This window comes from Lissotriton vulgaris, unplaced genomic scaffold (assembly GCF_964263255.1).
Source record: "Lissotriton vulgaris unplaced genomic scaffold, aLisVul1.2 SCAFFOLD_990, whole genome shotgun sequence".
NCBI lineage: Eukaryota > Metazoa > Chordata > Amphibia > Caudata > Salamandridae > Lissotriton > Lissotriton vulgaris.
In genome coordinates, this window is record NW_028255328.1 from 579,328 (window position 1) to 604,283 (window position 24,956).

Genomic DNA, 24,956 nt, shown 5'->3' on the forward strand with positions numbered 1-24,956 from the left:
AATTCCATTCTAATACGGCTAAAATTGGAACTACAAGTCCGATTAAGCAATGTATTGTTTATTGAAAGACCCGAGCTGGCTGTAAATTTCACACATGACAGAGGCTGGGGTGTAGCTTGGTCATTAAGATTTTTTTTTGGGGGGGGGGAGGGGTGACTTCGGATTTCCCAATAATCACGCTGGCATATAATGGCAAACTATATTATTTGAGAGGGAAGGAAGAGGCTTAAGGGGCAGTGGAGATGGAGAACAGTGCAGATTAGCAGGGTCTGGTGGCTTAGTGGACTAGTGTCTCCTGTAGGGGCCTATGTTTGACGTCATGGTCACAGGTTCAAATCCCAGCAGGTCCACTCACCCTTTCATCCTCCTGAGGTCGATAAAATGAGTACTATTGATTTGGGTAACAATAAACATCTGTTATCCATGCCAAGATACCCGTTGTGGTGAATGTGCACTTTACAAATACACCTTATGTTACATGGGATACTAAAAACACAGATTGTTGTAAAAATAACCAACAGTTTTAAGAACTTGCACTAAACTACACCAAACAGAAAGCAGCTGTATCCAACTATTTACTAGATAATCCATTTAATAGGGTGTGGTGTAACCCCCCGAAGCTACACCCCTGGTGATAGGTCTGTTTGGCTGCTAACAGTGAGGTAAGGCACCCAGAGACTTCAATGGAGCGAGGCAAAGGCCCTCAAAACCTTCATGGAATGAGGTTTGGGGCCCGCAGGCCTCAGGGGGTGTACAAGGCTTACAGCACTCTGAAATCATAACTGAGTGAGCTGAGGAGAATAGGGACCCCTGTATACTTAAATAACGCACTCCAGAAACGCCCAAGGTGGTAAGAAACATTCATTGAAACGTAGGACTTAGGAAACTGTAGATGAATTAAGGAGGGAGGGAGGCTAGAAACTTTCAAATAGTCCCTTAAGATGTTTAGTGAGGTCAGTGACTCAAAACCATAAAGTGATGTAAAGCGCCTAAAAACCTTGAGTAAGTGGTCAGTGATCCAAGCTCCATAGAAACCAGAGTGGGTTTAGTGCATTGCATTACCGTTGTATGATAATAAGGTGATGAATCTGGTCTCCCATGTGGTGAGGCCCATCAGCCCTGTGATTGTCAGTATCATGGTGTGTACTCCCGCCCAGTAAATCTGCAGTGTGGGGCATATGGCAAGAAGTGGCTTCACATTGCTGACATCTTCAACACTATAAGACTGTCAGAGCTCCTTAGAATGGAAACTGCTTCCTCTTTGAAAGCAGGCGGTAAAGTTGTGAGTGCACAGAGTTGTGAGTGCACAGAGTTGTGAGTGCACAGAGTTGTGAGTGCACAGAGTTGTGAGTGCACAGAGTTGTGAGTGCGCAGAGTTGTGAGTGCGCAGAGTTGTGAGTGCGCAGAGTTGTGAGTGCGCAGAGTTGTGAGTGCGCAGAGTTGTGAGTGCGCAGAGTTGTGAGTGCGCAGAGTTGTGAGTGCAGGTGCAGAGTAGTGAGTGCTGTTGAGTGCAGAGTGCTGTGTATTGGCAATGTAAATGACAATGCCATTTATTTATGATTAAAAGAAATGTCATGAGCAATGCCAATAGCTCTACCTTTAATGATGCCGAGACCATTGCATTGTAAATGCTTGTTTCCTAATACTCAAGAAGACGGGAGATTGGCGACCAATTCTGGATTTGCGAGCGCTCAACAGGTACCTCAAGAGCCAATCCTTCCGCATGCTTACACTGGTAGAGATCCTGCGTCTTCTCTCCATGGGCGACTTCATGACCACCATCGACCTACAGGATGCCTACGTCCATGTTCCAATTCTTCAAAAGCATTGGAAGTACTTACGCTTCCAGGTGGGATGGAGAGACTTCCAGTTCAAGGTGTTACCTTTCGGCCTCCGATCCGCCTCTCGTGTCTTCACGAAAGTATTGGCTCCAGAAGTGGCTTACCTGCGTCTGAGGCGTCCAAATCTTTCCATATCTGGACTGCCTCCTCAAGTCACAGTCTCGCAAACAGCTGTTTCAACACACCCGTCTTTGTCAGGATGTGTTTCGATCTCTCGGCCTAACCATCAATGTCGACAAGTCTCAGGTCGATCCGGCTCAAGGCAGGAATTTTCTGGGAGCAACATTGGACACAGTAGTTTCAAAGGCATTCGTGTCCCAGGAGCGCCAACAAAAATCCTTCGTTTGGTGTCTCTGATTTGGGCAAGACTTTTAGTTTCTGTCCGGATCTTGAAGTCATTTCTGGGGATGGCATCGTCTTGTATTGCACTGATCCCAAATTGCAGACTTCGGACTCGCCCCATTCAGGAGGAATCGGACGTACGGTGGCGTCAGGTCTCCGGTTCTTTCAACGACCTCGCGAGTGTCACCGCTCGCATGAGATCAGCTCTCCAATGGTGGGCACAACCGTCCAACCTTGCGTCGGGAACTTCTTTCCTCTCCACCACTCCAGAACTCACGCTCACAACAGACGCCTCATTAGAAGGCTGGGGTGCTCACCTTCAAGGCCTTTCCATCAAAGGCAAATGGTCTCCGCTTCATCGTTCCTGGTACATCAACAGGCTGGAGTTGATGGCAATTTTTCTAGCACTCAAGTCGTTCCTTCCTGTGATTCAAGGGGAATCAGTGCTTATTCAGATGGACAATACCACCAGTATGCACTATGTCAACAAGCAGGGCGGAACCAGGTCTCCGCTCTTGTCTTGACTGGCTCAGTCGATCTGGGATTGGGTATTCCGTCATTAAGTTACCCTGGCGGCGATGCATCTGCCGGGCGTCTCCAATATCCTAGCGGATTCCCTCACCAGGTCCACGCCATCGACCCACGAGTGGGAGTTACATCAACCGACTCTCGACCTCGTTTTTCAACGATGAGGTCGTCCGTCTCTGGATCTCTTTGCAACACCGGAGAATTGGAAATGCCCATCTTACGGAAGTTTTACCAAAGGACAAGGGAACCCACTAGGTAAGCAAGGACCTGGGGTATCAGTTAAGTTAAAGACAATGGTCCTTGACAAGAAAGATCAACGTATCAATAATTATAGGCCACAATAAGCACTATAATGAAAAAAAGTCCAGCCGGACTTGAAATTTATTCAATGTTTGAATATATTAAATTAGACGAACCAACATTTAGACAGTGGGACACAGTCCTGCATCCACAATGCTACACTTACAATCAAACAATACAAGTACTTGGGGTATTTCAGGCATATGAAAATTGGGAGCAAAGAGAAAATTTAAAGTGCATTTGCTTCACATATGTGGAAACGTAAGGAATTTAGGCACATAATAGTACACTACTGTTTAACCACATATCATGTCGACGGCGTTTCGATCCTACTAGCATTAAAGGATCATCATCAGGACATTCATTGTTTGCCTGAATGCAAAAAGCCTGTATTGACAGGGAGGAAGGGAACATATAACATTTCATTAATCAACTGTTACTCACATGAGTTATCACGCAATTCCATGCCAAGCTCTTAAGGTGCTAGTTGGTCATTCAGGTGAGCATGTGTCAGACAACCTGTGCCAACCATACAAGGCGCGGTGGAAGGCAAGCAATGCCATGCTCGGAATCTATGGTGAACAAGTTGTGTTCAAAATGTGTATACCATGCTTATGGGTGAGTATTATCAGAGTAGTGAAAGGTCTAAGCCTGGTTGGGGCATGAACAAATGAAACATTGAATACATTTCAAGTCCGGTTGGACTTTTTTTCATTATAGTGCTTATTGTGGCCTATAATTATTGATACGTTGATCTTTCTTGTCAAGGACCATTGTCTTTAACTCATCTTACGGAAGTTGGCATCCCCACCACGGGTCGTAGGGTCGTGCGGGAATGCCCTATTGAGGAATTTGTGCGATCTATTCGCCTACGCTTTTCCTCCGATCCCGTTGGAACCTTGTGTGCTGTGGAAAATGCGGAGGCAGCCCTGCCACATTCTCCTGATCGCCCCCAGATGGCCCCGTCAAGCATGGTTCTCAGAGTTGCTCCTTCTGTCCCAGTGCGAGCCCATCCTCCTTCATCCTCGACCGGACCTGATCACGATGGACAAGGGTCAAATTTGCCATCCGAACCCCTCCTCTCTACAATTGTCGGCCTGGAACCTGAGCACCTTGAATTTGCGCTTTTGAATATCTCGCCGGAATGCCGAGACCTTCTCGCTCAGGCCGGGGCTTCGTCTACCACTAAGACTTACAAGCTCAAATGGAAGAGGTTCTGCCATTGGTGTGTGGCTACGAATATCCATCCTATCCATTCCACTCCGGAGCAGCTACTTCCGTTCTTTCTGGACCTGGCTCAATCTGGTCTTTCCCATGCTACTTTGAGAGTTTTCTTGGCGGCAATCTCTCGTTTCCGGCAGAATGGCTCCTCCTCTCTCTGTTCTTCCAGAATTATTCGTCAGTTTTTCAAAGGACTGTTCCGGAAGTTCCCACCTCTTCGGCGTCCTCCTCCCACTTGGCATCTTAATGTCATCTTAGCCCAACTAATGAAGGCGCCTTTCGAGCCTATCCATAGGGTGGACTTAAAGTTTCTGACCTGGAAGGTAGCCCTTCTACTTGCTCTGACATCTCGTTGCGTGAGTGATCTTCACGCTTTTACTGTTAAACATCCTTTTCTCCAATTCAAACCTGACTGTGTGGTGCTTCGCACCAACCCGACTTTCCTGCCAAAGGTGCCTACTGATTTCCATCTAAACAAACCAGTTTTCTTAAAGACTTTCTTTGCCGATCCTCAATCTCCGACAGAGCAACGATTGCACTCTTTGGACATCAAACGATGCCTTAAATTTTACATCAGCAGGACTGCCCCTTTTCGCAGGTCCGATCAACTGTTCATTGCCTACGGACTCATGCGTAAGGGGCGCCCTGTTACTAAGCCAACTATTGCACGTTGGATTTCTTCAGCCATTGTCTTCTGCCATCAGCAGGCCAGCAAGCCTCTACGATCTGCAGTGAGGGCTCATTCCACCAGGGCGATGTCATCCTCTACCGCCCTGTTTGCTGGTGTGCCGCTTCATCAGATCTGCCGGGCAGCCACGTGGTCCAACCGGCACACGTTCACAAAGCATTACTGCTTGGATGCCATCAACGAGGCGGATACAGCAGTGGGACAGGCGGTCTTTCGTCATCTTTTTAACTAAGGTGAGCCTCTGTCTTGCCTCCTCCGCTATGGTTTTTGTGATTGCTATCAGTACTTACATGACTGTATTATTACTGTCTCTTTGGTTTTCTCCATGCTGTTGCACAGCAATCGGACCTCTTGGGATGTTACTGCTCTCTATTCTATTCAAGCATGTGAATCTATGAAAGACACCCTAATTCTGGAGAAGATCAATTGTTACTTACCTGTAAACAGGTGGTTCTCCAGTATTGGTGTCTTTCATAGATTCACATGCGAGCCACCCTCCTCCCCTCAGAGGCTCGCTTCTCCTCATCGACTCTTTTGTCACTATTGTGCTACGAAATTCTGAGGGTCTGAGCTCCGAGGAGAAGGTTTTGGAAGGGTGCTGGCGCCTGATTGGCTGTAGTTTGGACTAACATAATGACAGGAATATGTTACAAGTGTTTTTTCTCTCTATCATGTTTTCCTATGTAGGAATTGGTTTTGAGCCTTTAATATGTATTTTCTACTACGATTTCATGTGTTATGTTTTTACATACATATGTTATTGGTATGTTATTGCTATTTTATTTACCATGGGACTCCCACTTCGACGACGGGGAATATTCAAGCATGTGAATCTATGAAAGACCCCAATACTGGAGAACCACCTGTTTACAGGTAAGTAACAATTGTTCTTCTTTTAGTCTGAGAGCCAGGATACCCGTAGGGTGGCAGTTTGCGCTATATAAGAATATTTTACATTTACAACCCTGTCCAGGAAGTTTGCAAACACAAAGATGGCCGTGTCCACCTCATTGTGGCACATCTAACTGAATAGCTAATTTTCCGACGTGTCTACGTGCCAAGGGGGCCCTTGACAAAAGTTGGGCAGCTTCCTCTCCTGTGAGGTGAGTCAGACTCTCATTCCAAAGATCTTGGAAGCACTTTGAAGCTTGCTGGCCCGGCTAGGCTAATCAGCAGGGGTTCTTATAGCCTCTTCCCAGGCCGGCTTTTGTTCTAGGCCTCCTGAGAGCAGAGGCTCTCACCTTAGGAGGTCAGAACAGTATCTCAGGTGGCAGGCTGGCAGATAGCAGTAAGGGAGCACACCTGAGGCTGGTAAGTTTTCCGGGGGCACATCTAAGGTGCCCTTTGGGTGCATATATTGGTAAATCTATCACTGGAATCTGTGTGGGTTTACCAGCATGAGATGTTTGATACCAAACTTTTATTTTCAGTGAAGCCATCATGTAGATGGTGAACTTGTTTTCACCACAGTCAAGCACATGTTTTAAAATCGCTTACTTATCCACTTGCACTGGCAGAAATAAGACTGACCAGCACAGGCACTTATCTGCTAATGTTCAGCACCATGCCTTAAGGTGGTCAGGCTTGCTGTCGAGGTGACGTACACATATCAAATGCAGAGTTAGGGGAACATGGCACACAGGAATGTTTAACATTTCATGATTTCACTTTTTTTGCACCAAGGCACGCAGCCTGCAATGGCAGCTTTGCATGTGCCTGGTAAGGGGTCCCTTAGGGTGGCACAGTTTGTGCTGCTGCCCTTAGGGACCCTCTTCAGTACCCCAGGTCCTAGGTACCAGGGGTACCATTTACTAGGGACATACAGAAGGTGCTAAATGTTTTTCAAGTTGGGGGAAACAGTTGTACAGTTATAGGGAAAGAGCACTTGTACGGAGTACCTGGTCAGCAGGACCCCAGTACACTTTAGTCAAAGTTGCATTAAATACCAGGCCAAAAGTGAGATGCGGTACTGCAATAGGAACCCAGCTCCCTAAACGTAATATCTGTTATACCAGCAATAAAGGTTTTCACTGGGTGACTTATAAGAGTAGTTCCACCATGTACAACTTCTGTTCCATCATGGAACCTAAACCTTGTTTTAACAAGATTGATGTCCACAACCTTTGAACCCATGCATAAATGCAATTTGCAGTTTCTTACATGGAAAGTGGCTTTTCTCTTTGTGGATATATCGCTAAGAAGTTAGCGAAATACATGCACTAACTATTGAGGAACCTTATTTCCAGGTTTTCAAAGACAAAATTTAACTCTGCACAGACCCAAAGTTTCTGCCAAATGGAGTTGAACCGTTTCACTTAAATTCTGCACTAGATCTACCGGTTTTCTTCCCAACACCAGAGACCATTGCAGAAAGGGTACTACGTAAACTTGATGTCATGTACTAGGTGGAAGGAAACAAAACCTTTAAAAAACCCCAACTATTTATTTATTTTCCAAACCCAAGGAAAGGTCATAGCATCTCAAAGGCAGGAACCGCAAGATGGATTGGTAAATGCATCCACATTTGCTACATAAAAGAAAGAGTACTACCCACAATGCCATGGTCTCACTTCACAAGGACAAATGGAGCATCAATGGCCTTCTTAGTAAATATTCCGCTAAAAGACATTTGTAAAAGCAGCTACATGGACAAACCCACACACTTTTACTAAACACTTTTGTGTGGCTGTACAAGCCAGACAACAATATCTAGTGGGTCAAACAGTTCTACACACATTATTTCAAGCAACTACACCATGTGATGCCTAAAGCCACCGCAGGAGTAGTACTGCTTTACAGTTGATTCATAGCATGTGTATCTTCAGCCAACACATGCTACAAATGGAGCATGTTACTTACCCTGTAAGCATCTATTTCTAGCACAAAGTGCTGCAGATTCACATGCACCCTCCATTCTCCCTAGCAGGTATTAGATGGTGTCAAATCTACGCAAATTTCAAGCATGTTCCAAAGCAAATGCAAACCTAGCAGACTTTATCCTCACTCCCCGTAAGAAAGGGAAAAACATGACAATCTAACAAAGGAGCTGTTGAACATGCTAATTACCTCGGAGGAAGAGATAAGTGGCACAACGTCGACCATAAAAGACTCCTCCAGGAAAACAAATTGTAGAGTCCGGGGCCCAGCACTAGATGGGGAGGGGTGTGCATAGCATGTGAATCTGTAGCGCTGTACGCTACTAATAGTTGATTAGTGTAAGTAACTTACTCCTTATGAAGCACTACTGCCTTGACATCCACACTTGGCTGTGGCGAACTTTGTGGTTTGAGTCCACCATACATACACTCCACCTTTAAAGGTACTGCTTTGGTATCTATTTTAAGGTGAGGAAACTGCAGTTAGAAGTATCCATCAGAAGAACAAGTTGCTTTCCTTTGGTAACTCTTTTTGGTAGATACCTTATCTTACAGTGAATTCCTCACCAACAACCCACTTCCCCTTTCTGTGGAACGGACTCTTTTCTCCATTTTAACGCCTTAACCGCAGCGTTTTTTCCGCCACGGTGCGGGCGTTCTGAAGAATGGGCGGGGCAGCGTCGGCCGTTGGCCGACGGCAGCATTAGGGAGGTAGTGCTGCTATCGTCCAACGGCCGACGGCAGCACGCAAGGGGTTAAAAAGGTTCCAATTTAGAGATCTGCATACTGTTGATTTGATCAGCCAGTTGCCCCATGTCTGACGTTGGATACTGTACTGCAGATTCCTGGCTTCCCCCAACCGTCCTGTTCTGTAAGGTGGTCACTTTTCAACATATAAAAAGTTTGAGGGTGCAGAAAAGAAAACTTTCAGAGTGTCGGGGTAACGCTTAAATGTGCGTGATGCCACTTGTTAGTGCATAGGAGCACTACTGCACAACTCTCAACATCAAGTCTGGCACCTGGATAATATTCTAAAGTGAGGAATCTGCGTTAGTTTCCTCTTGAAAGAGCTTTATCGAAGATATATGTAACTTGATTTCTCCTCATATTCCTGACATTTGACTGATTAGTTAAAGTAAGCTTTCTTGGGTTGCGACATGAAGTTGAACTGTGCATCATCTAAGTGTTTTCAAGAAAAGGCCTCTTCTGAAAAACGGGTCTTATAATGGACTTCACCTCCATTACCTGTTTGCTTGAAGGGATCAAGAGTACCCTACCTAAGAGTTCTATTTTCAGCTCCTTAAGAGCCAGCAGTGATCAGCATTAAACTGTTTTATTCGATTTTGACTTTTACTATTTTTGGTGTCTTGTAGTTATTCGCCTTGATGGTGAACGCTTTGACGTTCAAAAAAATAGGTGTTTCCTTAATCATTAATTGATCTGACTTAGTGTCAGGTGCCAAGGCAACCAGTGAAATGGGCTTAGTTTCTTTATCTTTGATAACTTCATTGTCCTACCCATCTACATGGATCGGAGTGGACTGGCAGCCTTACAAAATGTGTTGTGGTGCATTGTAGTAATTGTTGTGGCAACAATTGGTTTGTATTGGTAAAACCCCTAGAAAAGACTGATTATGTACACAATACCAATACGTGAATCGGCAATCAGTAACTTCTGCAGGCTTTTTACTAAAGTCATTGGTTTGCATTAGCCCTTCATCTCCTATCCACATGTGCAGCCCAATTAATTTTCTGCTGATAGGCAATTAAGAACACAACAGTGATCAGCAGGATGCACTGTTTTGTGCTAAATATTCACATTACTCTTGTTTACAGCCCTACACAAGTTGTTGCTCATGCAGTGACAAGAATTTTGATTGAATTTACTTAAGCATTTGTCATTATTGTTCTCTTTGAAAGGTTTCACAGGGTTACTGGCGACTAGCCCGAAATTTCATGACATATGTTCAGTTAAATGAAGATAAATGCACATTGCTACAAATTTGTGAATTTCGATTCATTATATTGTGTGCCTGTTTGATAAAAATATTTAAGCAATACGCTTCTGTTAATTGGTTTAACCTTTTTTTATCAGCCTCAACTGCTTCAGCCCAGATATCCAGTTCTTCTGCTTCAGTGCCTACGTCCACAGTCAGCATTTCTACAGCAGCTCCTTCTACCACCTCTGGACAGACTTTACATCAGTCTCACCCACAGACCTTACCTCCCACAGTGACTCATGCAATTCATCAACCAACTGCGTCCATGCCAGCTTTTCCACCAGTCATGGTGCCTCCATTTCGTGTTCCGCTTCCTGGGATGCCTATTCCACTGCCAGGTAATGTTTCAATATTTTTTTGCTTGACCCGCTAGTAACATGTTCCATGGAGTGCTTTTGGTTCTCCTGGATTAGTCATGCCCCTGATCAGACTTATGCCTCTGGGTCCTGCCCTGGTGCCTACTGACCCAGTTAGATCTTTGTGTGACCATCACCTGCAGTTGGCTGCTTAGTCTTTGATATTACCAATACATTTTATATATTCGTTTTATATGATTGTAACTTTTTGGATTGAAAAAGAATGTTGGATTTTACTTGGTCTGGAAAATGTTTTATGTTTTAGTATGATTTGTTCCTATGCCCATGCCTGATCTGGCGCCTTAATTAGCTGTTTCTTGGCCAGTGTTTCATGATGCGATTTATAGAAGACAAAACTATCGGCAAGGCCTCTGTGTCAGTGTCTTTGGCTGCTTAAGGCCTTACTTTAATCCCATTCAAAACTTTCAGAATGTTCTACATGACTGACGATGAAGAGGAGGAGGGTGGACATTTTATTACTCCCTCACCACACTGATGATGGTCTGGACTTATACTTCCAAAATAGCACTTCTCCAGAGGTGAAAGTTTACTTCTTTTGGGCCTACCGCTGAGAGCAAAATAGCTCTGTTGTAGTATGTTGATCTGCAGAAATTGGAACTGCAGTAGCCATCTGTGGAAACTTAAGGCTATAATCTTTGTAAGGAAATGTTGCTGCCTGGCCCCTCCGCTCCAGAGCCTGTGCTACCTTTCATTGAGGAATTGACAGACATTGCCTGTGGCATGGTCAAAGTCTTGTTACATTTCATTAGAAAGTTACTCTATCGCTAGGAACCATAGCCCTGCTTCGGATTACCCAGCCTTCTTGCCTTGTCACCCAACACCTGAAATATTTGTTGTGCAAATATTTGATCTGAATGCTTAGCCTACTGACATCCATGATGGAGAGTTGAAGCACATGGATGTGCTTGGCAAGAGTAGTGTTCTCCATCAGTTTGGCATTTTAGTCTTTGAATGGGGTCTGCCTCTTGGTCAGATAAACTCATGCCACCAGGGCGTGGTGAGCCAGCTCATACCTGTCCTCTCTGAACGGTTTCAAAATCCTTTAATGCAAATTTCCTACAAAGGACAGGATGCGGCCAAATATATTTTTTGCGGACAGGGCTGAACCACCGACAGTAGGTATGTAATCACTTCTGGATGTATGCCATGATTTTCTCTGGGTCTATATCCAGAAACTGTGGTTCCTGTGGAAAAAATATATAAGTAATAGACAATGCTAATGTGCACAATGGCCATCAAAAGGGGTAATGAGGATGTCGAAAGGAGGAGGAAGACCATATACAACGTAATACTTATCAATTCAAAATTATATACATAAATCAAGTTATATCCCAAAAAAGTGCATAGTGTCCCCAATTGAACATGGAACCTACAAAACAGTGCCTAAAATTTTGTGACATGGAGAAATGGTTTCAATAATAATCAAATGACGCCCATCAAATTAATACATCATAAGCACAGCCTTCTAATATGATAGTAGAGACTGGTAAATGGTTTGCTTTTAAATATGGTCTATACTTAATGTTACACACTGTTTTGTAGGTTCCATGTTCACTTGGGGACACTATGCACTTTTTTTGGATAGAACTGTGATTTATGTATATAAATATTTTGAATTGATCAGAAATACGTTTTATATGGTCTTGCTTCTCCTTATGACATCCTCATTATTCCTTTGATTGTCATTGTCCACATGAGCATTGTCTATAACTTATATATTTGTTATACAGGAACCACTGTTTCTGGTTATAGATTTTGTACCCTGGTTCCATGTGAGTAGGTTGTCCTGTGTTTCCTTTACATGATTTTCTCTGGGGGCATGCAGGCAACCTTCATGATGGATATACCCTTTGATTGCTCTGGACTATTTGGTGACCAGATGGGTTCATCTCTGGAGAGATTTAAAGGGTGCCACGCTATGGCATGATTCTTGGGTTCACGGTCTCCAGGCTCCTAGTTTCATTAGCATGTTCAGGTCTTAATCCCTGTGTGTGAGAGTGTATAGGGGTTGGGGGAGGTCTTGCTTACTGCCAGAGGCAACTATCTTAGCCCATGCAGCAGTCCACCTAGCCCTTATGTAGCTCCTTGTGGTGTGGTAGCAACAAAGGATAGGTTCACCTTCTATCGGGCCAGTCCTAGTCTTCATCTCCTCTAGCTGGTCCCGAGCTGCTTTTGATCCCTCTTTGGGAGTCACCTTCAGCCTGTGGGTGAGGTGGGTGGGTGTGTGTGTGGGTGGCCAGGGGATTGGGCAGGGGCCAGAATACAATTTTGCCAGCCCAAATGGCACACACTTACATGGGACCATTGTGTCCTGCAGGTGGTCAAACCCTCTGCAGTGAATCCTATTTTCATGCAGACCATTCCACCAACTTTGCCAAAGAGGTTCAGTCAGTGCTGGACAGAGTGGCAATATAGAATGTTCCTGAGAGAGATAGAGGGGCGCAACTGATACTACAGCCATTACTTCTTGGTGCCAGATTGATTTTGGACCTTTGGCTCTGGCACACCTTTCTTTTAAAGGACATATTCAGCATGCTGGCTCTGGCCCAGGTGATCTCCTCTCTAGATCCTGGAGATTTGCTGGTGTGTGTGGACCTGCAGGACATGTATTTTCATGCAGTCTCATAGGCAGATATTCTGCTTCATGTTAGGTAAGGAACACTTGCAGTTGAATGCCCTCCCATTTAGAATTAGCTTCTGACTGCAGGGGGCTTATGAAGGTGATGGTGGTGGTTGTGGCATATCTTTTTAGCTCTGCAGTTGTATTCCTGTATAGTGATGACTGGCTGTTGAAGGCAAGCTGGTCACCTACAGACAACTATCTTGTTCCGCTCTTCCCTGGAATTCTCTATTAACAAGCCGATTTCATTTTTAAGGGCTGAACTGGACAAAGTGGCTTTCAGTCTCTCGCTCTGGCAGTGTGTCTGGGACCTTCAGCATATGACCTATGTTGCGAGCTAAGACCTGTGTTCTTGTCTGAATGGTTCTGAGGCTTCTTGGCCTCTCGTTCCCATGTTTTCTGCTGGTGCCTCATGCCTTTAGCAGAGTAAAACTTGTATTATTTGGGATTAACACTGGGGATCCTCCTCAGACAGAAACAGTGTCTGGCGATTTGGCTCCGGACTTCCAGTGGTGAATGAAGGATTCTAACTTAACTTACAACACACTGCTCCCCTACCCTGAGTTCTCTGTGACTGATGCATTGACTCCTGTGGGGAGTTGAGAAGGTGCGATTGTACTTAGACAAGGTGGAGATCAGAGGCCTCTCCTCTCCACTGGAGAAGAGGCATCACATAAAGGTTCTAGTTTTGAGTATTATCCAGTTCGCTCTCAGAGCCTTTCTGCCTTCCATCAAGATCCTTACTGTTCAATTTGTGATTGACAACAAGACTGCCATGTGGTTCTGCAACAAACACAGCAGTGTTGGGTCAAGTATGCTGTACCAGAAGGATCTGTGTCTGTGGCTCTGGCTGTAACTTAAGGGAATTGGTTTGCCTTTCGTCTGGCAGGAATCCTTAAATGTCAGGGTGAACAAGCTCCGCAGGGGCAATCCAACTGACAGTTGGTGGCATCTTCAACATGAAGTGATTCAAAGTGCAGTTGCCCAGAAGGGTGTGACTGAGAGATCTTTTTGGCCACTTCCAAGGAGGCTTATTGTTGATCTTTCGGAAGTTCCCTGGGATCCTCATTTTTTCTACAGTGTGACTTTGGCTTCCTGTGTGCATTAGTCTCTGCTGTTGCTTGCGTGAGTTCTGAAGAAAGTCTGTAACCAGGCTTGGCTGATGTTGTTTTCCTTGGACTGGCTGTGGTACTCTGGCCTGCTGAGTCTGAGCGTGTACTCCATGCTCAACCTCCCTCTTCGAGAGGACCATCCCTCCCAACAACATGGCAGGGTTCTACACTTGAATTTCCTTAGCCTAATATATCTCCATGTGTGGAGAGTTAGTGGAACCAGCCGATTGGGATTCTTTCTTCCAAATCAAGTAGTGGATGGCACTCTAGCTGCCCGCCATCTTCCCACAATGTCCATCTATTCTCGATGTTGGGCAAAACATATGGCTTGGTGTCTGTACTGCCCGGTCTAACTACTGCATACTAATCCTTCTGATATTCTTCTGTTTGTCCTGTCTTTGGTCTGGTGAGGGTTTTGCTGTTTTTATTGTTAAAGTTTGTCAGCACCTGTGTCCTGTCTGCATTTTCCAGATCAGCCATTTTTATGTGAGTCACCAGTTGGGATGTGTTTTTTAAAGGGTTTACCGAGCTTTCCTCCTGCTTTTTGTTTTTTACCCTGCAGTGGGAAGTTAATTTGGTTTTTACCTTCATGCGCTTGACCATGCACAGCTTCTTTCCATTTTTCCTTCCTTCTTTTTCTCGCTCTCCTTCTTTCCTTGTTTTCTCTAGTTTGTTCCTTTCTTGCATTCCTCATTACTTATCTCCTGCATTCCTTTCTTTCCTGTCCTTGTGTCCTTCTTTCTGTCCTCCTTGCTTTTTGCACTCTATCCTTCCCTCACTTGACCGTTTCACAATCTTTCCTTTTCCACTTTCCTTCTTTCCTTCTCTCCTCTGCTTTATTCCTTCTTTCCTCCCTTTCTGTTCATTGCCTTAAATGTCTTCATCTCTTTTGTTTTTTACCTCCATCTTTCATTTCTTGTTCCTTTCTCTTCCTTCTTGTCTTTCTTTCCTTTCTTCCTTTTCTTTCATTGTCTTCTCCATCCCTTTCTTCTTATTAGTTTATCCTTTCCTTCTTGCTATCCTTTCTTCTCGTCTGTTTTGTATGTTCATTCTTTAATTTTCATTTCACTGTTCCTTTGTTTTTCACCCTGTTTATTTTATTTCTATCCTATTTTACATTTCTTCTATCCTTTCTCCTTTTTTGCGCACTTCTACTCCATTTGTTTTTTTATGTAGACACTATATTAGGCAGCAGCTTAGGTCGATTTTCATTTATAAGTAGTAGCTCGCGCAATTGAAAAGGTTGGTGACTCCTAATTACTTCAAAATGTAGAGGTCTAGAGATCCAGGGGAATCCCACGGAACCAAAAGGGTAGAGCGATCCTCTGGACCAAGGATGAAGGGCTAGGGCCTCCCTAGGTGATTACTTCTGATCTAAAAGTTTCCCCTCTGGAGTATAGTCATACGTGCAAGGAAACAATGGGATCAGGTGCCAAACCTAAGCACCACTTTAATGAGAGCGAGGAAAGGAAAACATATTTTTTTATATAACCCCCACCCACTCTAATAGTGGCATGCTTCATCATCTGGTTCACCCTGGCTCCTAAAGGCCAGGTTGGTCTCGATCCTATTTTCAGGGAGCTGTTATGGAGACAAATAGGGGCATAACTTTAAAGATAACAATTCCTCATCCACTCCCAAGGCATCCCTTTTGTTTTTTGGGTGGATGGGAAAGATTAAAAACTAATTCAGCAGGGGTGGGGAATTCCTATAGTTCGACTCCCAGGACATATTGTTTCGGGCCCAGGGCAACCAGTTTTCATGTTTATTTTGCCCTTTGCACAAGTTGAGACAAACGCTTTGGCAGCCTGTTTACAGTACCACATTACGGATCAAGGAAGGGCATTTTCTGTAGTTAAAGTAAAATTTGCGTCCATATGCTATTGCTATTTGAACTTGTGCTCATGGTTCATTAATGCAAAGCCTTTATTAGGCTGAGCGCTCTAAGAGAATTTTTGTCAGTTAGGACTGCACTGTGGTCCCAGTATAAAAATGCATGTATACGTTTGCAAAGTTTAACAATATGAGGCTACATATAATGATCCCAGAATGCTCTCCAATTAGATGCAAATATTTGAAGAAGCTTGAAAGCAAGATTGAGTATTTTGCTTTCAAATAAAACGTTCATTAAAAAATGCAACTAGGAAAAACATTTTTTGCTAAGCTACTGTGAATTTTAGGTATCGAAGCATCATCTACTAAAATATGTTGATGCATGTTAGTATTCCCAAAACATATTCATAATGGAAAATCAGTGCAGCCAGTTGCAACCGGAAACATGAAAATAAACCATCATTGGCAAAGCAATAGGTCTGACATTGGTGGTCAGTCTTTTGGTTTTGTCAAAGCGTTTCTGATGGATACATTTCCCTATGGATTCCTCACCTTATGAATATCCCCCTGCGCCAGCATTCCGTGGAAACCTTTCCTAGATCGCCACGCCGACGAGGTTGTTACAATGCCTTGGCTCTGCACGCGGTTCTGCATGACGTCACTGGAGCCATGAGAGGACCACGCCGGCGTGATGATGTCCGATCCCGGTTTTTCTGGGACTCTCCATACTTTCGACTAGATACTTTGTAACTTTGTATCTTTCTGTGTTTTGACATGTCTGCCCCGAGGAAGTTGGGCTTTAAGCCTTGTAAAGAGTGCGGGGGTCATACATCGATCACTGACCCTCATGAGGACTGTCTGTGTTTTGTCGTCTGATCACGACGTCCAGAGCTGTTCTTCCTGCAGAAAGATGAACCCGAAGGCTCTGAAGGAATGGGAAGCCAATTTGTATGTGGCTTGAGCAAGAAAAGAAAAAAGGGGTTATAACCGAACAAAGCCGCATGACTCCAAGAGGAAGCATAAGAAGAAGAAGCATGCTTCTTGCGCTGTTCATCGAAGGCTGTGGTTTCGAGGTTGCCTTCTCCAGTACCTCTACGTTGAGAAAGACTGTCTCTCCTTCTCCTTCTCCTTCGGTGTCTCCTCAAGTGACTCGTGTCCATTCTCCACCTTACAAGGGGACTTTGGCGCAATCACCAACGCCAAGATTTTGATCGACTCCGAAAGGTGTCTCGAATCCGGCTGATGCTAAAGTTCCTTTGGCTCCTGTGGCTCTGCCTGTGGCTCCGGTGTCTGACTCCGGAGGTACCTCGTTTGGATCTCGAACCGGCTCAGTACTCACAATTTCCGTCGCCGGGTTCAGATCCCTTGAATTTTTTTTAATGCGATGTATGGCCTCGTACCCCTCTGGTGCACCTATGGGTCCTATGGCATTTAATTTGGGTGTGCCTCAACAGTATCCACAGGCCCCCTTTGTGCTATTTATGCAGTCTACGCCATCCTGGCAGTTTCCGGCTTCGAGGATGTCAACGCCATATGCGCAGTCCCCGGCTCCATCCTGTTAACCTTCCTCTCAGATTCGATGGATGCCAGTTACTACTGTGGATTCGCCTTCGATGCCGCTCCCAGAGCCATCAACGCCGCATGTGGCCAACACCGCAACCGAAGTTGTGCTCGAGGAGAGAAGCGCAGAGGTTGTTAGAGGAGGCGCAATACCAGGCTGAAGAGATGGAGGAAGGTTAAGTTTATTATACAGAGGATATGTTTGAGGGTTTGTGTGAGGCAAGTGGACTTGATACTTCCCCCTAGTGGGAATATGCTTCACAGAAGGCTACCCCCTCTAAAGAAGTTGCACCCTACCATACAGTGATCAGGAAGGCTGCAGAGCTTTTGGATCTGCAGCTCCCTATGGCTGAGTATAAGCCTAATTTGCTCACAGAGGTGCTTCCTTCTCCGTCCTCTGTGTTTGAGCCGCTCTTGCCATTCAATGAGGCCTTGACTGAGCCAATCCTTGATGTGTGGTGCAACCCTCTTTCTGCTCCTGCAGTTTCAAGGTTGGTGTTCAGAAGGTATAGGCCTGCTCCAGGGGATCTGGTGTTCCTTTCATCTCATCCCTCTCCTCTCATCCCTCTCCTGAGAGTTTGGTGGTGAAGGCTTCTTGTTCACAGCAGTCCACGGGTGCTTTTCCGCAGTCTCCTGCTGACAGGGATTCCAAGAAGTTGGAACAATCTGCAAAAAAGGTCTTCTCATGGACTAGTATGTCTCTGAAGTCTACCCATGCTACCTGTCTGTTGGGTAGATACATTCATGCCCTTATGGACTCTGCCAAACACCTTCTTCCAAAATTGTCTGAGGAAGAGCGGGGAAATTTCAGTGAGGTGCCGGCCGACTCACAGGATGCAGCTTGTCAAGTCATCCAATCTGGCCTAGACACAGCGGATTCGGTTGCCAGGGTGATGGGTCATCCATTGCAACTAGAAGACATGCATGGTTGAGGTCCTCTGGGTTCTCACCTGATGTACAGGCTGCCATTCTCGATCTAACTTTTGATGGGTCTAAACTTTTTGGAGAGAAAGCTGATTCTGCTCTGCAAAGATTTAAAGACCATAAGGCCACAGCGAAGTCCTTGGGTCTGCAGACTCAGGCAAAGGGTTAAGGCTATAGAAGATACTGTGGCTTCGGGAAGTCTTCCTTTCGTGGTTTCTGATAGCCACAGCAGGAGCAGCAGCAACAAAACACCTTGTACAAGTCCTATAGGGGTAAAGACCGAGGTCGCCTTTGTGGAGCCGGGCGTCCGCCTTATTCCTCCTCCTCCTCTACCTCCCCAACCTCTCCTGGTAATGCAGGAAAGCAGCCCTAGATCCGCCATCATGGATCATGCAGGTCCTGTGGGAGGCCGGCTTACCCATTTTCTACAGGATTTTAAATTGGAGGAGGATCATTTACTTCTTCAGAGGGAGGTTCTTGTCCTATTACAAAAAGGTGCAATAAAGGAGGTTCCGGAGCAGGAAAGGGGTCGGGGATGCTACTCCTGGTATTTCCTGATTCCCAAGAAGGATGGCAGTTTACGCCCCATCCTTGACCTCAGAATCTTGAATCTGTCTCTCAAGTAGGAGAGATTCAAGCTGCTTACCCTAGCGCAGGTTCTTCAGGCGTTGCAACAAGAGGACTGGTTGGTGTCCATCGACTTTCATCCCAATCCTGAAGTCGCACAGGAAGTATCTCCAGTTTACGGTTGGTTCGCAACACTACCAGTTTGCGGTCCTTCAGTTTGCTCTTACTACTGCACCTAGAGTCTTCACCAAGGGGATAGCAGTGGTGGCTGCCCATCTCAGGAGGTCTGGGATCCCGGTTTTCCCCTACCTGGACGATTGGCTACTGAAGGCAGAGTCGCCAGAGATTGTGCATTGTCATCTGCAGGTAACAACGCAGTTGTTGTACAAATTGGGTTTTTCGATATGTGCCCAAGTCTCACCTGGTGCCCTCACAGCGCAATCTGTTCATAGGGGCAGTACTGGAAACCACTGTGTGTGAGTTTTCCCACCTCCGCAAAGGATTCTCGACATTCAGGAAATGATTCCCTTGTTTCACAATGGAGCGGTTGTTCCGTTTCTGATCGTCCTTCGCCTGCTCAGTCTGTTTGCTTCCTGCATTCTGTTGGTCAGCAATGCACGCTGGCACATGAGGGTGCTCCAGTGGTGTCTCCGCAGGCAGTGGTATCAGCAAAACGGAGATCTCAGGGAGTCAGTCAGGATCTCCAGAGAAGCTGCAGTGGATCTGTCTTGGATCTGTCTTGGTGGAGCGTGGAGGACAATATGTCTCAAGGAAAGCCCTTCCACCTTCCTCCACAGTGATAGCTGATGCCTCTACCCTAGGGTGGGGAGCTCATCTGGGGGGGATCTGGATATCAAGGGTCTTCTGGAATTGCGGGTGATAAGTTTGGTGCTCAAGGCTTTTCTCCCTTCCCTTCGCGGTCAGTCAGTTCAAGTCTTGACGGACAACACTGCTGCGATGTGGTAAATCAACTAGCAGGGAGGAGTAGGGTTGTACCTTCCTTGCAGAGAAGCGTTGCGGCTCTAGTCCTGATCTCAGGTCCATCGAATTTGCTTGATGGCAAATCATCTGGCCGTGGTGCTGAACGTGCATGTGGACCGTGTCAGTCTGCAGTTCTCCGCCGATCACGAGTGGAGGCTTCATCCGGAGGTAGTTCAACACATCTTCCAGACGTGGGAACTCCTCAGGTGGACCTGTTTGCCACTCTCTAACGCGCACTGCTCGTCATTCTGCAGTCTCCAGTTTCCAAGGCAGGAAGTGTTGGGGGACGCGTTTCAGTTGAGTTGGAGCACACCCTTGATTCCTCAGGTTCTGAGGAAGATTCGCCAAGACCTGGCCCAAGTTATGTTGATCGCCCCGGATTGGCCGAGAAGGGTGTGGTACACAGACCTCCTTCATCTCCGCTCTGTCTCCCTCTGAGGGTAGACCTCTCGCAGTCGGAGTGGCAGGTTCTACACCCCCACCTCCAGAGCCTGCACCTTCATGCCTGGAAATTGAACAGGGCAACCTGAATTCTTTCTCTCTCCCGCCTGACGTGGTGGATGTTATATTATCGGCCAGGCGACACTCCGCCAAGTCTATCTATTCCGAAAGGTGGTCAAAATTTGTTAAATGATGTGGAGATAAGTCTATTGATCCCTTAAAAGCTCATCTTTCTTTTTCACTGCATTTGACCCAGCAGGGTTGTACTGTGGCTACTGTTAAAGGATATTTATTGGCATTTCTTTGTTTGCCTGATCAGTCGTCTCTTTTTAAATCTCCGATTGTTTTAAGGTTTATTAAGAGGCTTACTAACAGGTTTCCTACCACTCCTTTCGTTATGCCCCAGTGGGATTTAAGTCTGGTTTTAACTTTCTTAATGGGCTCTCCTTTTGAACCTATGCATAGTTGTCCTTTGAGACGGCTGTCCTTCAAAACGGCTTTCTTGTGGCTATCACCTCGACTAGGAGGGTGAGTGAGCTTCAGGCTTTGAGTTCTAAACCTCCGTTTCTGACCATACATGCCGAAAGGATGGTTCTCAGGACCAAGGCTGCTTTTCTGTCTAAGGTGGTACCTCCCTTCCATCTAGGGTAGTCCATTACCCTTTCTACTTTCTATCCTCCCCCTCACTCTTCCAAGGGGGAAGAGAGGCTTCACCGCTTGGATCCTAAGAGGGCAATTAGTTTCTATCTGGATAGAACGAAGGACTTGAAACAGGACGATCAGCTCTTTGTTGGCTACATTGGACGCATGAAGGGCAAGGCGGTGCACAAGTGCACTTTAGCTAAGTGGATCATCTTGTGCATCAAGATCTGCTACGCTCTGGCTGGCAAGGAGGCTCCTGAAGGCATTAGAGCTCATTCCACCAGGGCTAAATAGTCTACTTCTGCTTTGCCCAGGGGTGTTCCTGTGTTGGACATCTGTAAGGCCGCAACTTGGGCCTCTCTCCACACTTTCACTAAGCATAACTGCTTGGATTCCGAAGTGAGGAGGGACGGCCATTTTGCGCGTTCTGTTTTGCAGGACTTTTTGGTATGAAAGGGTGGACACCCTCCTTCGGGAGTAGTACTGCTGTGGGATTCTATTCATAAGGTGAGGAGTCCACAGGCAGATGTATCCATCAGAAGAACAAGTTACTTACCTTCGGTAACGCTTTTTCTGGTGGATACAGTATCTGCCTGTGGATTCCTCACTGACCCACCCTCCCCATTGTACACCCTTTTAAACCCTAAAAGAGGTATTGGTTAATATGTTTGTTTCATATTGTCATTTTGTATTGCCTTGTTTGCCCTTGTGTAGGCCTATAGGAAATGTTTGCTTTCTTTGCTTTCCTACTTCACTTTACACTGTGTGTATTTGTGTGATTACTGTGTACTATGTATGCATTGTCTCTATGGTCCACCCGTTTGCCTCGGAGGCACGGAAAAGAATCGGTGGGACTGATGTCATCGGACTGACGTCATCACGCCGGCGTGGTCCACTTATGGCTCCAGTGACATCATGCGGAGCCAAGGCATTGTGACGACCTTGTTGGCGTGGAGAGCTAGGAAAAAGTTTCTGTGGAATGCTGGCGCAGGGGGATATTCTTAAGGCGAGCAATCCACAGGCAGATACTGAATCCACCAGAAAAAGCGTTACTAAAGGTAAGTAACTTATTTGTTCGAACATGATTTTTGTAAAACGTTATAGTTGTAGGAGCTGCCAGCCCTGCATCATTATAACAACCATTGACAAAAGAGCACTAATTTTTGGGTCTCAAAAAGCACACATTGCCACAGTAGCCTCTGGCACTGAGCAAAACTACTTTGTGTGTTCTTGTGAAAGAACAGAATGCTGTCACTAACAGTGAAGGCACTCTATAGAGATGGACAACATTTTAATAAAAACAAAAGGTCTTGGTTAACTCAAGACCTAATTTGGGGCCTAATACGGAATTCACAAAAGGGCACCCATGCATTAGTGCAGATTTACAGCTTTCATGAATTCCTAATAATTCCCAGAAGTAGGGCAGGAAATTGTACTCCTAGAAGATTGGGCGTTTACAAATTCACTTTCCCTCCAACCACTTTTCTCCCAACAGTGTAAAGTTTTATTTCTGCCCTTGTTGGGAGTAAAATTCTAGCCTTTCTCAGTAAGGGAAAAGATTAGAGAAGAGCTGATAAACCCCTAAATCATACAAGTTGGTCGGTTTTCACAGACCTGGTTTCCAACCCTTGTACTTTAGCTTAATGCTAGCTCCAGTCCCAGTATGTAGGTCTGTGGAAAGATGGCAAAATACAAGAATTGCTAGAATTCAAACCCTACTTTAACCCCTCCCCTGCTGATGACGGAACCGCTCCATCATCAGCTACGGTTGGGCTGTGCTGATGACGGAGCGGTTCCGTCATGGCCCGGCCGCCGCGCCTGCGCAGCGCTGATTTCGCGCCTGCGCGGCCATTCTAATAAGCGGGGCGGGTCATGACGGAACCGCTCCGTCACCAGCACAGCTCAACCGCGGCTGGTGACGGAGCGGTTCTGTCACCAGCATGGGGCGGCCGCGCGGCCGCCCCACCCCGTTAGCGCTGCGGCGGAATAGCCGCCGCAGCGAAAGGGTTAATATGAATCTTGGCATAATCAGAGAGGCTATTATCAGCGCTCTTATAAGAGATTGCTGCCATAATGCAGCGCTGCACTACGCGGCACCAAAGGGACAAGTGGATTATTTAACAGGACAAATAGATTTCTGAAGCAAGCTTTCCCATGGGCAAGTAGCTATTTTATTAAATTCCACAACCCTACTGTTAGTGGTTGGAAGGATATAATGGTCATATGACCCTAAAATACTAGCATGTTTCAGCCCTAAACTATTGGCCTAAATGATCCTGGGCTTCTGTCAGGATTGAATTCTAATTTTATAACCCCCACAAATGTATTCACCATATTTTTGTTGTGTGCAGTATGCAATTGTATTCAAAGCATGCACATGCAGTGCTAATACTTGCCACTCTGGTTAGTTCCCAGAACGCTGGAGAATATTATCCCCATGGAGGTGAGTGGTTGGCCCTGTATTCAAACCTCCATTAAGTATCCTAATCTACTATGTAACCTACTCTGCTCCCCTGCTTGTGGCCTGGCCTCCTAATGTACACCAAAAGTGGTATTGTCTTCTTGTTTGGGAGTCCATCACACTCCCGGTTTTCTTCTCTTGGCCACATTACTATAAAGAGAAGAGGCTTCACCAGTTGGACACAATGAGCACTTTTAATCTCTTATTGATCACACTAAGGAGTACAGAGTGGATGGCCAACTCCATGTCTGGTTCTCGGAAGATAAGAAGTGACAGGCAATCCAGAAGCGGACCATAGCCAGGTGGATTGTTTTTTTTGCCTAAAATTGTGCTGTGTCCAAGAATGAGCCTCTGAAAATCTTTGGGATTTTCCTACCGTACTTAAGGCTGCAACTAAAACCTTCTCCTGGGGCGTTCCTGTTCTGGAAATTTGACAGGTGTCCACATTTGTGCCCGTTAGTACTTTCACCAGGTATTACTCTCATGGCTTTCCTGTCCTCTAGGAGCGTGTTTTTGTTCCCTCGATCCAGCTTATTTCCTGGTCTGAGGTATACTACATAGGCCACCCACCTTTTTGGAGGTACAGATTTGGTGTCCATCCAGAAGGTAAGGAATCTGTAGTTAGAAGCATCTGTGAGAAGAACAAACTACTTTCTTTAGGCGGATACTGTATCTCAAGGACAAGCCCTTCTCTACACTATTTGGAGTGACCTGATAGGCGTTGTTCTGTTGCTGTCGGCTGTGTCTAAGGGTGCAGAGTGCTTGGTTGTAAGCTGATGTCGGCTGCATGGGTGGCACCAATCTATGATTCCGTGCCATCCCTTCCAGAGGGCAGCAAAAGGTGTTGCATATTCTTAAGACACAACCTACTGACGTGGGATTACTTGCTAGAAAAAGATTTCAAATTGTCTAGTGCCTTATTTAAAATTTGAGTAATCTGTGGTTAGCGTATTCATCAGAAAGAGTGTAACCAGAGTGAAGCAACTTGTTCTGTTCCATGCATAGATTCTCTTCCTACAGTTGATGGTATCCAATGCTGTTTTTTTGTGATCCACTCAAAAGATTTTGGGCAAGTAGCTAGCCTGTTGAGACTCCCATTGTGCAGTCTGTGTGGAAAAAGTGAAGCTATCATGATTTACTTGATTTTTGTCCCTGCAGTGAACATTAATGCACTATCTGTAATAGCCAAATTTGGACATTGATCTGGCTATCGTTGACTTTGGAGCACCTTCAATGCTTTAGAGCATTTGCGGTTACTCACAGCGATTTAATCATGTATTAGTGCTCGTAAATTCTCTTTATTTAATAAAACTTTATTTGCATTAGACTATTTAATAAATGACAACATCCAATTTTATTTATCTATTTATAAAGTTTTATATAGCGCGAACTTGACCTAAGATGGTATCGGAGCGCTTTACATTTAGGATCGTTGCGTTACTAGTTTTGCAGCGTGAATCTTTCTGGATTCACTATGCTGTGCATATTCCGCGGTCTTGTGGTTGGGTCCGGATTCGTAGTCTTTTCTTTGTTTTTTTTTTCTTTTTTCGTAGCCCTTGTGGGCGTCGACGTCACACCTCCTTGGGTGCATTTCCGGTGACGTCGGCATGCTTCCTGCGGAAGCTCCCACTCTTGGGCGCCAT

The 24,956-nt window shown here is 45.5% G+C and overlaps 1 protein-coding gene across 1 annotated transcript in view; it reads left to right on the forward strand.

The window, feature by feature from the left end:
• LOC147659167 (uncharacterized) overlaps positions 1-24,956 on the forward strand; it is a 372,891-nt gene that overhangs the window by 158,367 nt on the left and 189,568 nt on the right. Inside the window, exon 5 of the mRNA XM_086951924.1 lies at positions 9,891-10,133. Coding sequence (XP_086808050.1) covers positions 9,891-10,133 — 243 coding nt within the window. The remainder of the gene's footprint in view (positions 1-9,890; positions 10,134-24,956) is intronic.